Source organism: Empidonax traillii, unplaced genomic scaffold (genome assembly GCF_003031625.1).
Source record: "Empidonax traillii isolate 1590-97213 ecotype Southwest subspecies unplaced genomic scaffold, ASM303162v1 scaffold516:size646513, whole genome shotgun sequence".
NCBI classification, from domain to species: domain Eukaryota; kingdom Metazoa; phylum Chordata; class Aves; order Passeriformes; family Tyrannidae; genus Empidonax; species Empidonax traillii.
Genome location: NW_020955709.1, coordinates 390,301 through 403,904, shown reverse-complemented (window position 1 = coordinate 403,904; position 13,604 = coordinate 390,301). Strand labels below are relative to the sequence as shown.

Sequence of the window (13,604 nt, the reverse complement as noted above, 5' to 3'; positions counted from 1 at the left end):
TGGGGAGAGGATGCCCCGTGAAGCGTAGCAGGGACACGGGCATGGCAGGGACCCACCAGAGCTGACCCCAGAGTGGCCACCTGGCACGTCATTGCCATCCAGCCACAGCCACACGGAGCTGAAAGAGGACAGATCAGCTTTCCATGGATTTTGGAAGCTGTGGCTGTCATGACCTACTGGTTCATGTCGCTCAGGGGCTGGGCACAGCTGGCCTGGGCAGGACCCAGGCACTGGCTCTGCTTTGCTGTGCAGCCCCAGCCGCAGTGTGGCAGAGGAACAGGTCTGGGGGACCTTCCAGGGACCCCCCCAGCACTCTGCTGCCCAGCAGGGGTGGGGATGTGGCCACGCTTCGAGGTGATGAGCAGCTCTGCGGGTGAAGTGGCGTCTGCAGCTCTGTTGTTTATGGAGCAGAATGATTCACATGGAGCTACCCCTGATTTCCTAAGTGTCTAATTTATTAATCAGCAAACATTATGTAAATGTGGGTAAACTGTGAGTTTAAATCAGTTTACATCAGATGTGCAAACGCTCCTGGGTTTTCTTTTTCCTTCCTTAATAGAAATGTCTGTGGAGCTGACATCAGGTGGGGGTGAGGGGAGAAGGGGCTGTACCTTGATGGGTAAATGGCAGGTCCCGTTCCCAGGAGTCTGGAAAGATTTACCCATCCAAATGGGATTGCAGCCCTGGGCAGTGGGGTTCCACACCACTGGCTTTAGCCTGGGCATGGGGTCCCCCATAATCCTGACCCTCCAGCCAGCCTGAGCTGGGGAGCCTGGAAGATGGGGATCAGGGACGTGCTGCTGGACAGGATGGACTGGGAAGGTCCTGCCTGACTCAGACAGGATATAAATCAGTGATGCCCCAGGAATGTCCTGAGTTTGCCCTGGGGAGATCCTTCTCCTCACAGGGACTGTGGGCAGCTGGAGGTGCTGCTCGTGCCCAGAGTGGTTCGTGGGCTGTGCCTGCCTGGCATCGGGATGTGCCCGGAGCTCGGAGCAGCCGGCAGAGCTCCCCCTGCACGCCTGCCTCTTCCCATCTTGTCTCCACTCTCTGCTGGATTTCTATGGGTTTTTTTCCTTATTACGCATTTCAAACACCATCTGGACTTGAAATGATCAGCTGCGACGCGGGGGGTGAGTCACAACCTGCCTCTGCTCTGCACGGGGAGACGGAGCTGCCCCGAGCCTGCTCCCACGTGGCTGGGGACCCACACGGCCCGAGGGGACAGCGAGCCCTGGGAAGCAGAGCCTGCAGCTTTGGATCCAGCAACACTCCACTCCCATCCACCACGGATGGTCAGTGGAGTGGGCAGGCGTGTGTCTGAGTGTCTGGCACGATGGGGGTGCTCAGCAGGTCAGATCTTTCAGCATCTCCACCCCAGCTGCTACTCAGCTGCCCAGCTGAACCCAGCAGAGCCCGCTTTAACTCCGTCCTGGGCACTGTCAGCACTGGCTGTTCCTCTCCCACGGCTGGTGATGCTGAGGAGCTGGAAGCACAGGCTCTCCCTGCTGCTGCTTTCCCTGCCTGCTGCAGCATAACCTGATTTTTTTTCTTTCTTAATGTTGGGTAATTAAGGGGAAATTCAATTACCAGTCAGCAAATATGCAAATGAGGTGGGAGAAGCAGCCTGTGTGCCCAGGCTATGAGGGCAGAGGGTGTGGGAGCTGAGTTGCACCATTTGCTCCTGTGTATTCATATACACCAGACTGTGCCTGGTGCCAACCGAGTGCCCGGAGCAGGAGATGCCACCAGCGCAGTGCCCTGCCCCGTGCCAGCCTCCCCACTTCCCTGGGGACAGATGGAGCTGTTGCCCCAGTGCCTGCTGCTTCTCTCCACAGAAGGGTGCTGGAGGCGGCCAAGAGGGCCAACCAGACGGGGCACTTCATCTGGATGGGCTCAGACAGCTGGGGCTCCAAAATCGCCCCGGTGCTGCACCTGGAGGAGGTGGCCGAGGGCTCCGTCACCATCCTGCCCAAGAGGGTCTCTGTCAGAGGTAGGGGCTGCGCTCGGTGGGACCCTCAGCGAGCCCTGGCTTGGCTGCTGCCCCAAAGGCAGCCCCATAACTGCAGGGTTTGGCTCTGAAATCATCACGGAATTGCAGAGTGTTTGGGTCTGAAAGGACCTTAAAACCACCTGATTTGCCCTCGGTGCAGCCGTGTTGGCTGTCACCAATCTCCACCTTATTTTCCATGTGCCATGTTTTCCAGGCTCTTCCTTTTATCCCTGACATGCCTAGAGAAGTGTTTCTTGCTGCCCTCAATGTCCCAGAAAGTCTCTGTGTTTTGTAGTGGGTCTTCCCTGGGTGGGTTTTCCACTTGCAGCTCTGCCCAAGGGATGCCTCGGACACAATCCCACCACACTCTGGTGTGTCCCCATCAGCCACGAAACCCCCCTTCCCCTCTGTCTGGGGAGTTCAGGGACATGTTATGCACCTCTCTGTCATCTCAGGGATTCAGTCCCTCCATCCGCTTTTCCTCGGGCAGGTTTCGACCGCTACTTCTCCAGCAGGACACTGGACAACAACCGCCGAAACATCTGGTTTGCTGAGTTTTGGGAGGATAATTTCCACTGCAAGCTGAGCCGGCACGCGCTGAGGAAAGGCAGCAGCATCAAGAAGTGCACCAGTAAGAGCTGCGGGGCTGCTGTGGGCGAGGGAGGGCTCGTGACGGGGGTTGTGGTCGTGGTTGTGAGCGTGGTTGTTTCTGAGTGAACATCAAAGCCAGGTGGGGATCCCAGCAGAGCCTGATTCCGGGTCCCCGACCCCCTCCTCAAAACCCCCACTGTGCATATTTCCAGCCAAAAGAGACTTTAGGGACGAATGCAGTAAACAAGGCAGCGGGGATCTGTCTTGCTGACAGCGCTGCTGTCAGGTGATGGTTGGAGGCTCGAGGAGGTGACATGTTTACTGAGAGATGGGAGAGATTTACTGCCTGCCTGGCACTGGCTGAAGATAGATAACGATGCGGCGGCTCCTGGGCTGCGACGTGGCAGGACTTGGGGACATTTGCTCGTCCCTGGGTCCCCTTGGGAGGGACGTCTGTGAAGGCCGTGGTGTGCCATCAGATGGAGCTGGCTGTGCCTGGGAAGTTTGATCATTAAGGGGTTTTTTTCCCCCTGCTTTCACCACTGAGGATGAGTGGGATGGTGCTTCCACGTCCTTGTCCTTGCAGGCATTTCCCAGAAGTTCATCTGATAATCTGGGCAGTCTTGTGGCTAATGCACAGGTGTGAGTTGGGTAAGCAGCAAGGGCACGCAAGGAAACTGGCCCATGCCATGGCTTTGGGTAGCCAAGAGCTCCTCATCCCTCCTGAGTGCATCACAAAACCCTCAGCACCAGGAGATGCACGAGCAGGTCCTGAGAACACTGATCTTCTCATCTTCACAGTGATGTAGCTTTTAAATGGGTGATATTTCAGGGCCAAGGTGTCAGTGGAGGCAGCTGAAACCATGACGTGGCAAATGTCCTAGGAACTGTCTTTAAATTATCTGAACTTGTCAGCAAATAAACCATCTCCTGAGTGTTTGCTTGGCAGATAGAGCAGGGAACTAACACATGGTGAAGCAAATCACCTGCCCGTGCAGATCCAGGAGCTCCTGCCTTGCAGGGCTGATGCAAATGGCCCATTTGGGGCTGTTTTCTTCAGGTTTGGGTAGAGCCCAACTTGCCCAGAGAAGTGCCAACTTTTCTTGTTTATTATGCCCCCAAAATCAGACTGAAGCATCCCACCCTGAACAGGACAGCTCGTGGCTCCCATTCCTGTGTGGGAGGTGTGTGAGGAGGGTGGGGGGTGAGGACTGGGGTGCTGTCTCCAGCTCCCAGGAGATTTGGAGATTCTCCCTGGAGCAGCACTGTGAGTGATTCTGATTAACTGCTGCCCAAAGCTGGCATCAGTGGTGTGATGGGAATTGATGCTGATCCCTTCTCATCCCTGTTGGAGAAGATATCTGCATCCCTCCTCCGAGGGGGCTGCAGAGCCTCGTCACGCGCTCGAAAATTAATTACCAGCCCTGTAGAACGATGCACGACCCTGCTATTATAATCAGCAGGTCACATCCCTTTCGTGGCTCTAATCTATTTGAGTTTGGCAGAGATTTATTGTCTCCATGTTGGGAACAAGCCTCGGTGTTCTGCTCCACATTGCCCCTCTGTGCACCATTCTGATTCCCTTCTGGAAAGAGCGTGGGGGCCTGGGGCAAGGTGCTCCAGATGGGCAGAGAGCCCCAGGGATGTCTCCTTATCTGCAGTGCTCAGCCTTGGCACCACATCTGCTTTCCCACAGCCCCAGGCTGATGCTCCCTGCAGGGCACAGGGATGGCTGGGGTGAAAATCCACAGCCTGTGTTATTGCAGTGGGTTGGATTTTGGGACCTCTGTGGGATTTGGCTGGCTGCTGGGAAGAAAGTAGCTGTAAGGGACCAGCCCTGGGTCCTTTGTGTCCCCTGGGCAGGCCAGTGCTGGGGGTGATGGCAGGGCTTGGACATCCCCATGGGCTCAGCTCCCCTGGACAGTCTATAACATCCCTTCCTTTAATGGGTAATTATCTTGACAAGACAGAGTGGCTTGTCTGCACCTTTGGAGATGAATGTGGGGAAGGGCTCAAAGTTGAGGGAGAAGATTAATGGCTCCTGTCAATAATGTGGAAGGAGGGATCACCTGGCAGGGTTTGCATGAGTAATCTCCATGTTCCAAAAGCGTTTTTATAACTTTGAAGGATGGGCTATGAATTCACCTCCCTGATATCATCTTTTCCTGTCGGTCAGTTCGTTATCAGTTCGCTTTAGTGTCATGTCAGTGGCACGTGTCACCTCATCCTGGCACAGGAACCTCCAGCACAGCTTGTGGGACTGTCCCCTCTCAGTGGAGGTTTGCTCTGCACCCAGAGCCAGCTTCATCCCACCCTCCCACAGCAGGGATGGAGGGGATCAGCACCCAGTGCTGGCTTGTGCCTTTCTGTCCCCACCTCACAGGCTGAGCGCCTGGTCCCCTGTGGGTGGATCCCACCTTACCTCAGGGTGCATCTGAGTACAGAGTTAATTTTGGACACCCTTGCATGACTTTCTAGGATGTGCTGCCCCTCTGGAGGAGGGAGGCCCTGCCCTCGGCTCTCTGACAAACCCTCCTTGCCGTTGTTTGTGGCTGGAGGAGCTGGCAGGGTGCCCGGCCGGGCCCTGGAGGTGGCGATGGAGGGGCAGAGGCTGAGGCTCTGTCGTGGCACTGCCCCTTGGGAGATGCTCTCTTAGCTGTAATTAACAGCAGTGTTACATTAAGTGGTGTCTTCTGCTAAGTGATTAACATGTTTCTGCTCCCATTAAGGGCAGTCATGGCAGGGATGAAGGCAGCTGTCACTGGTAATTGCCAGATCCTTGCAGGATCCTGTGAGCCGGGAAGGCTGTGGGGTCAGCGAGGCCAGAGGGTGGCAGGGGGTGATGAGGGGAGAAGGGGGACAGGAGGGGTTGAGAGTGAGATGGAGAACATGCAGACAGTGGTGGATGCTGCCTGGGCAGTCCTTGATGCCACTGATAGAGACTGAGCCTGTGGGAGCTCCGAGGAGATGAAGGAGGTCAGTGCATGGGGGTGAGGGTGGGATGCCAGCCACAGCCCAGTCTGTATCCCTCCTGGGGACCTGGGAGTATGAGGATGTCCTGTGGCACTGGGACATGATATCCCAAGGGCTCTTGGAAGCACAGCAGGGTGCCAGCTGCTCCAGCCCAGAGTAGGCTTGTTTGTAAGGGACTGGTGCAGCAGACATGTCCCTGGGGGTTGGCTGGGGCGCAGGGAGATGGAACCCCCTTCCCCCTGTACCTGCAGACCGAGAGCGGATTGGCCAGGACTCCTCCTACGAGCAGGAGGGGAAGGTCCAGTTTGTCATTGACGCCGTTTACGCCATGGGACACGCACTGCACAACATGCACAAGAACCTGTGCCCTGGCAAGGTGGGGCTGTGCTCCAAGATGGACCCGGTGGATGGTGTGGAGCTGCTCAAGTACATCCGCAACGTCAACTTCTCAGGTCTGTCGTGCCCGGGGCGGGGGGAGGAGCAGCCCCAGGGTGTCCCTGAGTGTCCCCCATTAAGGGTCACACAGCAGCACCCACAATTCATTGATGTTGCCATTTGGCACCCACTGCACTGTGAACGAGGGGGGCAGAGTCAGGGTGGTGTCGAAGCAGATCAGCAGATGAGGAGGTCTGAGCTTCCACATCTCCTGGGAGTGTAACCCGGCAGCCATCCGGCCCTCACCCTGCCCTCACCTGGGCATCCTGCCTGGGCTCTCCCTTGCCCGCTCCCCCCACCACCTCCTTGCCTCCTGCCTGGCAGAGGTCCCACTGAGTTCTGCTGCTCTGCCCTTGTCTGTCTCAGATCTCCTCTGGAAATGCCGTTTTCCCCCTGCTGTATCTCCTTAATAAACATTTTCTGTCTTGTCCCCTTATTACTTCTATTTATCTCCACCCTGTGATCTCCTCCACAGTGTCTCTTCTATTTATTTTTCCCTTGTGCTTGATTTTTAGCTTTCTTCCTTTCATTAGTGTTTATCTGCAGACTTCACTTGATTTAACTTTAAAGCTGCTTTTCCCCCTTTCTTAAAATAAGCAGCGAGGGGGGGAGTATCAAACCAGAGCCCCCTTAGACCCCATCACCAGGGCTCCCCATGCTGGGGGTGCTGTGGGTGCTGAGCCCCCCCTCTCCCACAGGCATTGCTGGGACTCCCGTGACATTCAACGAGAACGGAGACGCGCCGGGGCGTTATGACATCTACCAGTACCAGATCAGGAACTCCACCCCTGAGTACAAGGTCATCGGGCAGTGGACAGACCACCTGCACCTCAAGGTAAGGGCTCGCTGGTGCTGCAGCGGGGCCATGAGCAGCCTGTGCCGAGGGGAAGGCCCTGCAGGTTTCTCTCCTCACCAAGTAGGGTCTGGGAGCCCACGGGTGCAAAGTCAGGCAGACAAACATGGGGGGGTCAGAGGGGAGGGTGTCCTGCAGGTACACACTTGTGCTTCATCTATGGTGGCCATCAGCATGTGTGACCATCCCCATGGGCTGCAGGCACCGGACAGGAAAGAGAAGCCAGAACAGAGCAGATGAAGTTTTCTCAGAGAAGGAGGGACTTTGGGTTTCTGATGTTGAATTTTCCCAAAAGGCCAATGGAGAGCTTCATCACCACCCTATCCCCATGCCAGGTTGGGCTGGGACCCTTCATAGGGTGTGCTGATGGGGAGAAGGGCTGGATCTGGGTAGCACTGCTGTGAGCAGAGGCAGGGCAGGGCATCCCCCGTGCCCCAGCGGTGCCCGGCAGGTGCCATCAGCAGGGCTGGTGCTGTGTCCCCCACAGGTTGAGAACATGCTGTGGCCAGGGGGTGGGACCCAGCTCCCCAGCTCCATCTGCAGCCTGCCCTGCAAGCCGGGAGAGAGGAAGAAGCTGGTGAAGGGCATTCCCTGCTGCTGGCACTGCGAGCGCTGCGACGGCTACCAGTACCAGCTGGACGAGTTCCACTGCAAGCGCTGCCACTTCAACGAGCGGCCCAACGAGAACCACACCAGCTGCACCCCCATCCCCATCATCAAGCTGGAGTGGAGCTCGCCCTGGGCTGTGGTCCCCGTCTTCATCGCCATCGTGGGCATCATCGCCACCCTCTTCGTGGTGATCACCTTTGTGCGCTACAACGACACGCCCATCGTCAAGGCGTCGGGGCGGGAGCTGAGCTACGTCCTGCTGACAGGCATCTTCCTCTGCTACGCCACCACCTTCCTCATGATCGCCGAGCCCGACCTGAGCACCTGCTCCTTGCGGCGCATCTTCCTCGGGCTGGGCATGAGCATCAGCTACGCCGCGCTGCTCACCAAGACCAACCGCATCTACCGCATCTTCGAGCAGGGCAAGAAGTCGGTGAGTGCCCCCCGGTTCATCAGCCCCGCTTCCCAGCTGGTCATCACCTTCAGCCTCATCTCGCTGCAGCTCGTCGGCGTCTGCATCTGGTTCATCGTGGACCCGTCCCACTCTGTCATTGACTACGAGGACCAGCGGACTACAAACCCCCACTTTGCCCGGGGCATCCTCAAATGTGACATTTCGGACCTGTCCCTCATCTGTTTGCTTGGGTACAGCATGCTCCTCATGGTCACCTGCACTGTGTATGCTATTAAGACCCGTGGGGTCCCGGAGACCTTTAACGAAGCCAAACCCATCGGGTTCACCATGTACACTACTTGCATTGTGTGGTTAGCCTTCATCCCGATATTTTTTGGGACGTCACAGTCGGCGGAAAAGGTAAGGGAGGAGGGGAGAGGCCTGGCTGGTGTCTGGTGGGCTGTGAGGAGCAGGGCTGAGAGAGAGGCTGTCATGTCTTCAGGTTGCTCCCCGTGGCCTGGCCAGCATGGGAATTGTGGTGGGAAGAGCTCTGTTGCCCCTCTCTGGATGGGAGCAGTGGGCAGCACAGGATGCTGCTTTGTGGGAGGGGAGGATGAGTCCTGAGGGCAGATCCAGGCCCCTGGTGTCACGAGCACCTTTTCTGCATGGAAAGGGACCAAGTGCTGCCCAGCCTTTCCCCAGCACTGAGTTCCCGTGGGACTGAGGCCAGCCCGGAGGAGGCTCCGTGCTCAAGTGCGAGGGATTAAGAACAAAGAATAAAAATCTCATGAATGAGCCCCAAATCCCTTTGCTTGCCAGCCAAAACAGGAATCATCTCGTTTATGTCAAATGAAAACAGCTCACGCCTGCCAGCCCAGAGCTGCTCTGACAAACACATCTTGGAGCTGCTGTTCCCTGGAAATCCCCGGGGTGACCCACTGTCCGGACCCCTCTCTGGACCCCCCGAGTGTGTCCCCACGATGCTGAGCTGCTGACACCACGGCTTTTGGGAAAACCTATTGCAGAGGGCTGAGGGTGGTTTGCTCAGGGACCTTTTGCTGAACTGACTCTGCTCAGAGCATCCGGTGCTCGAGGAGGCCGAGTGTGCCCGGACACCTCCGGCCTTGGTTCAACCAAAAAGTCTCACCAAGCCAGCGCTGGCTGGAAGTGTGAAGGAGAATTAAAGGAAATAAATGGAGCCTTTTGCAGCATTTCCATTTTGATGAGATGGCAGGGGAGATACTAACAAGAAAGCAGGTTTTTTAAGAAATTATTGCAAAACAAAAGCTCCCTGAAAGCCTCCTTAATGTGCTCGGCATACTGTGGGTAATAAAGATGGAAACGATAATGATTGTAGATTATGCGCAAGGTTGCTCACCTCTTCACTGCAGCTTGTCACGGGATAATTTAGGGCTGCCGAACGCTGGCTGTCAGGCAGCAGCTCCACAATAGGCTGTGCCTCACGTTGGGGGTTGTAATGCACAGGGCTGCTCTGTTATTAGGCTGCTAACAAGCTGATTAGAGGTGGAAAAAGTGATGTTCCAAACTCCCCTTGGACGCAGAGCTCTGTCTCGCATCCTGCCACTGCCTTGAGGTACTGCTGAGTGATCCCTGGAGGGGTTTTGTGGTTCCAGCTCGGTGCTGTGCTGTGGGAGTGGGCTCTGAGTGTCCCTGGGCTGCAGCTGAGGGGCGATAGGTGTGCCTAAAGGACAGTCAGAGGTGCTTTAGCTGCTGGTTTGCAGTCCTGGGGAGAAAAAGGTCAAAAAGGAGTCATTGCACAGCCTGCACAGAGGGTCTGGCTCTGAGAGTGTCCTTGGGATGGGAACTGGGGGCACTGGCAGCACCTGTGTGGTGCTGGGGGATTCTCCCTGGGTCACCCCCAGGTCACCATGGGAGGGATCCCCTTGTCTTCACCCCCTCTGCCAGCTCCAAGGGCCTGCTGGGCTCCGTGGAGCACCTGCACACCTGGGAAAAGCAAAGCCAGGAGCATCAGCTGGGCTGTTGTTCTCCTGAGAGCACCGCTGGAGTCCCGAGGATGCCACGGGGCAGAGCCACACCCCAGAGCACCGGCACCTCTGCCAGACCCCAGCCGAGGCTGCGGCCGAGGCCTCGCGGTCTGGAGGAGCTGGGTAATAATAATCTCCACTATCATTTTAATTCGCTTTACCTCGTGCCCACAACTTTGCATGGAGGTGGCACATTACTGTAACAAGTCCCCCAAGCCTTTTCTGAAAAGAACCTCTTATCCCCGCCGATCCCGGCGGATTACAGAAATAGCAATAACAGGGATCTAAAGAAAGAGACAATTTCCTGCGCTGATAAGGCGGCAGCAGAACAGTGGAGTCATTGTCTGATTCCCTGTTTATCACATTTGCTTTCAGCGAAGGGAAAGAGGGAGAGGGAAGGAATGAGAGGGACTGTCCAGCGGTGTTAGTGCGCTGGAGGAGGGCTGATCAGATTTGCCTTTCCCTGGCAGCCACCACGGTGCAAAATCCCTTGTAGTGGGCCCAGGCATGGATTCAGGGTGGGGGGAGTTTCCAGTTAGTGCAGAGATTTGCTGTGGGGCAAGCACAAGATGTGCAGGGCTGTGCCTTGAGCCTGGGCTGCTCCCTCAGGCAGGACAGGCTCATCCAGCCCTGGGCAAGGGCTGAGCACAGCACTGGGCTTGGGGACTTGTGCGGGGTCACTTCGGGTTGCTGCAGTCCCTTGATGCAACGTCATCATCGTCCTGAGTCAGAGATGGCTCTGCTCTTTGATCCTGCCCATGAGGCAGCAGTTGCTGCTGGGCCAGGAGCTGGAACTTCCTCAGTAGCCCCAGCACACACCTCTGAGGGCTCTGGAGAAAGCTCGAGTCTTGTTAACGGAGGGGCGAAGCGAGGTTCTGGGCTGGAAACCAATTAAGAGAGTAGGAACTGAAATAGTGAGAAATGGTCATTTTTTGCAGTGGCAAAAGGTTAACTGAGCAGAGCTCCACGGCTGTGTTGAAGCTCCAGGCTAAAAATACTCCTCTCTGGGCTGCTGGGGGGTTTGGTGCGGCGAGACAGAGCTGCGTGGGCTGCGGGGAACAGGGCTGATCCTGGCACAGGCATCATTGGGGTGAAGGTCACCACGGTGGCCCTGTGAGACCCCAGAAGCGTTGCAGGAGTAAAGAGGTGGGGGACTGGGGGATCTGGAGCTGGTGTCAGTGGGGGGCTCGGCAGAGGGGAGTCCCTGGTGGTGCTGGGAGCCCCGGCTCAGGCACACAGAGACGTCTGAGCTCAGCTCAGCTGCTCTCTCCCTCCTTACTGAAACGCCTCCGAGTCCCGAGGCACAGGGGGGAGTTGCTGCAGAGGCACAAAAACTGGAAATTGCTGGATTGGAAAGTGAGGTTCCTTGGAAAGGCGTCGCTGAGGAGCGGGAGGGGGGTAGGGGGATGAGGCGTGCTGGGCCATGTCCCACCAGGGTCACGCTGTGCTGGGCAGAGTTGTGCTGGTTCCCAGGCAGGGGTTGGGGTGCCTGGAGTTGGGGTCCCGGTGCTGCCCTTGTTCCTGGCCAGTCCAGGACACTTGCAGCAGAGTCTGGGGAGCTCGAGTGAAAAAAAGAGGAAGAAAGAAAAAAGCACACATATTCTGGCACAGAGATATGTTTTGACTTTGCTTGATGAAATGACATTTTTATTTCCAAAAACTGCCTAGAGAGAGAAGGTGGAACAAACAAACCGGTGCATGTGACAGCAGGAGGTTTTATTCTGGGGACAAACCAAAGTTTTCTGTTGACTCAGAACAAGCTTTGTGGCATTTTCCCTTCAGGGCTGAGTTGGAACACTCTGGGCCATGTGTTGATTTGCTTTGCACAGTCACAGCTGGGACCTGTGGGTCCTGGTGGGGCTGACAGCCCGGCCTGGCAATGAATTTCTCCCACCAGCTCTCAGTCTTGGCATGGAACAGCCCCAGGGAGCCGTGCAGAGCCCCTGCCTCAGCATCTGCCCTCCATCACCTTCTGCTCTACTGACTCCAGAAACTGAGCCCCCAGGTCAGGTGTGTGGCCCTGGAGTGGGGACCCCCTGCCCTGGTTGCTGCTGCAGTCCCTGGGCTTCCCTGGCAGCATCTCCAGGTTGTGCCTCCTCACACGGCACCAAATCCCACCTGTGAAACACCTGCAGGAGAATCCCTGGACACTGTGCTGTGACAGAGTCATGGGTGTAGTTCAGGAACTGCTTTGAAGCTCCTTCTAAACCCTTGTCAGCACCCTGCAAACCAGGTGTTTGCAGAGGCACCTGCAGACCCAGAGCCCCCTTCCTGCTCAGCCCCACTGGCCCAGCACATGGGTTGTGTAGAGGAGAGGATGCTGGAGAGGACGAAGCCTGGTGCTGGCTGCTGATGGAGCGGGGATGCCCATGGAGCAGGGACTTGCACTCCTGGCCACCCTGGGAGATGGGATGGGCAGAGGGAGGGGGTCTCTTCCTCCTCCAGGTTGCCACCTGCTTCAGATGCCCCCGGCTTGTGAGGAGCCTGCCAAACGCTCTCCATAGAAAAATGGATTATTCTACAGTCAGATTAATGGGCTTTCATTTTGCAAAACATCTGTCACTGTTAGTCCTGGACAGTGAGCGTGAAATTAGTTTTGACTGCAAAAAGGCAGTGTCGGTGTGTAATATGTGACTTACATGACAACGGCCCAGAAGCCAGCTGGGGAATGGGAATTACCTGTTGAAGGGAGATGGGACATGAGGGTGCCCTGGGAGTGGGTGTCCTTGCTGTGCCCACCATCAGCGTCGCAGGTCCTGCCCTGCAGCTGGTGGAGCATCAAGCCCAATATTAAAGATCCCAACATTTCTAGCACTGGCTCCCCACTCTGTTTATTTAACTTTTCTCCTGTTTCCTCCTTTCCCAGCTGACCCTTCTGGATCCCACAGAGCTGGGGGGGGGTCTCAGCTCGTGCTCTTGTGTCTTGCAGATGTACATCCAGACCACGACGCTCACCATCTCAGTGAGTCTGAGTGCCTCGGTGTCCCTGGGCATGCTCTACATGCCCAAGGTGTACATCATCCTCTTCCACCCGGAGCAGAACGTCCCCAAGCGCAAGCGGAGCCTCAAGGCGGTGGTGACAGCGGCCACCATGTCCAACAAGTTCTCTCAGAAGGGAGGTTTCCGCCCCAACGGAGAGGCCAAATCGGAGCTCTGCGAAAACCTGGAGACACAAGGTAAGGTGGCTCCCCTGGGGACTCGCAGCAGGATCCTCTGAGGATCGTACGTGCTGGGAGCAGGGAGAGCCGGCTCTGCCGTGTGTCTCCTGGGGGTGTGGGAGCTCGGTGTGAGCAGGGCTGGCAGCGAGTTCCCGGGTGTGCCAAGGCAGGGAGCAGGCACAGCAGCAGTGCTGGAGGCAGGAGGCATGGGGGGGATGTCAGTGCAGCACCGAGGGGACATTTTTCACTCTGTCACTGGCGGGTCACGTATCCTCAAATAAACAACAGAATAAATAATTCACAGGGCTTTGATATGGGCAGATCGGCTATGAAAACATCGCAGCTAACAAATAGCTCTGTCAGCTCTAATTTCTTCTGCTCTATCTAATTGTTATCTGGGAACACCAGTTGGAAACCTGCAGCAAGGTTCGATTGCCAGCGAGGCACCACGAGCTGCCAGGTGTCCCCTCCGTGCGGTGCTTTGGGAGGGCTCCACAGGGGACACCTTTGTGCTGCTCAGGCTGTGCTGGCTTTGCTGGCTGTGCCAGCGCTGTCCCTGTCCTTGGCTGGAGGGTGTCCTTGTGCCCACTGA

General features: G+C 56.7%; 1 protein-coding gene across 2 annotated transcripts in view; it reads left to right on the top strand.

Moving 5' to 3' along the window:
- Nucleotides 1-13,604, top strand: part of GRM4 (glutamate metabotropic receptor 4) — a 35,202-nt gene that overhangs the window by 20,639 nt on the left and 959 nt on the right. For both annotated transcript variants that reach the window (XM_027896776.1, XM_027896777.1), the window contains exons 5-10: nucleotides 1,839-1,993; nucleotides 2,484-2,624; nucleotides 5,809-6,009; nucleotides 6,691-6,827; nucleotides 7,333-8,268; nucleotides 12,784-13,030. In XM_027896776.1, the coding sequence (XP_027752577.1) occupies nucleotides 1,839-1,993; nucleotides 2,484-2,624; nucleotides 5,809-6,009; nucleotides 6,691-6,827; nucleotides 7,333-8,268; nucleotides 12,784-13,030 (1,817 nt within the window). The remainder of the gene's footprint in view (nucleotides 1-1,838; nucleotides 1,994-2,483; nucleotides 2,625-5,808; nucleotides 6,010-6,690; nucleotides 6,828-7,332; nucleotides 8,269-12,783; nucleotides 13,031-13,604) is intronic.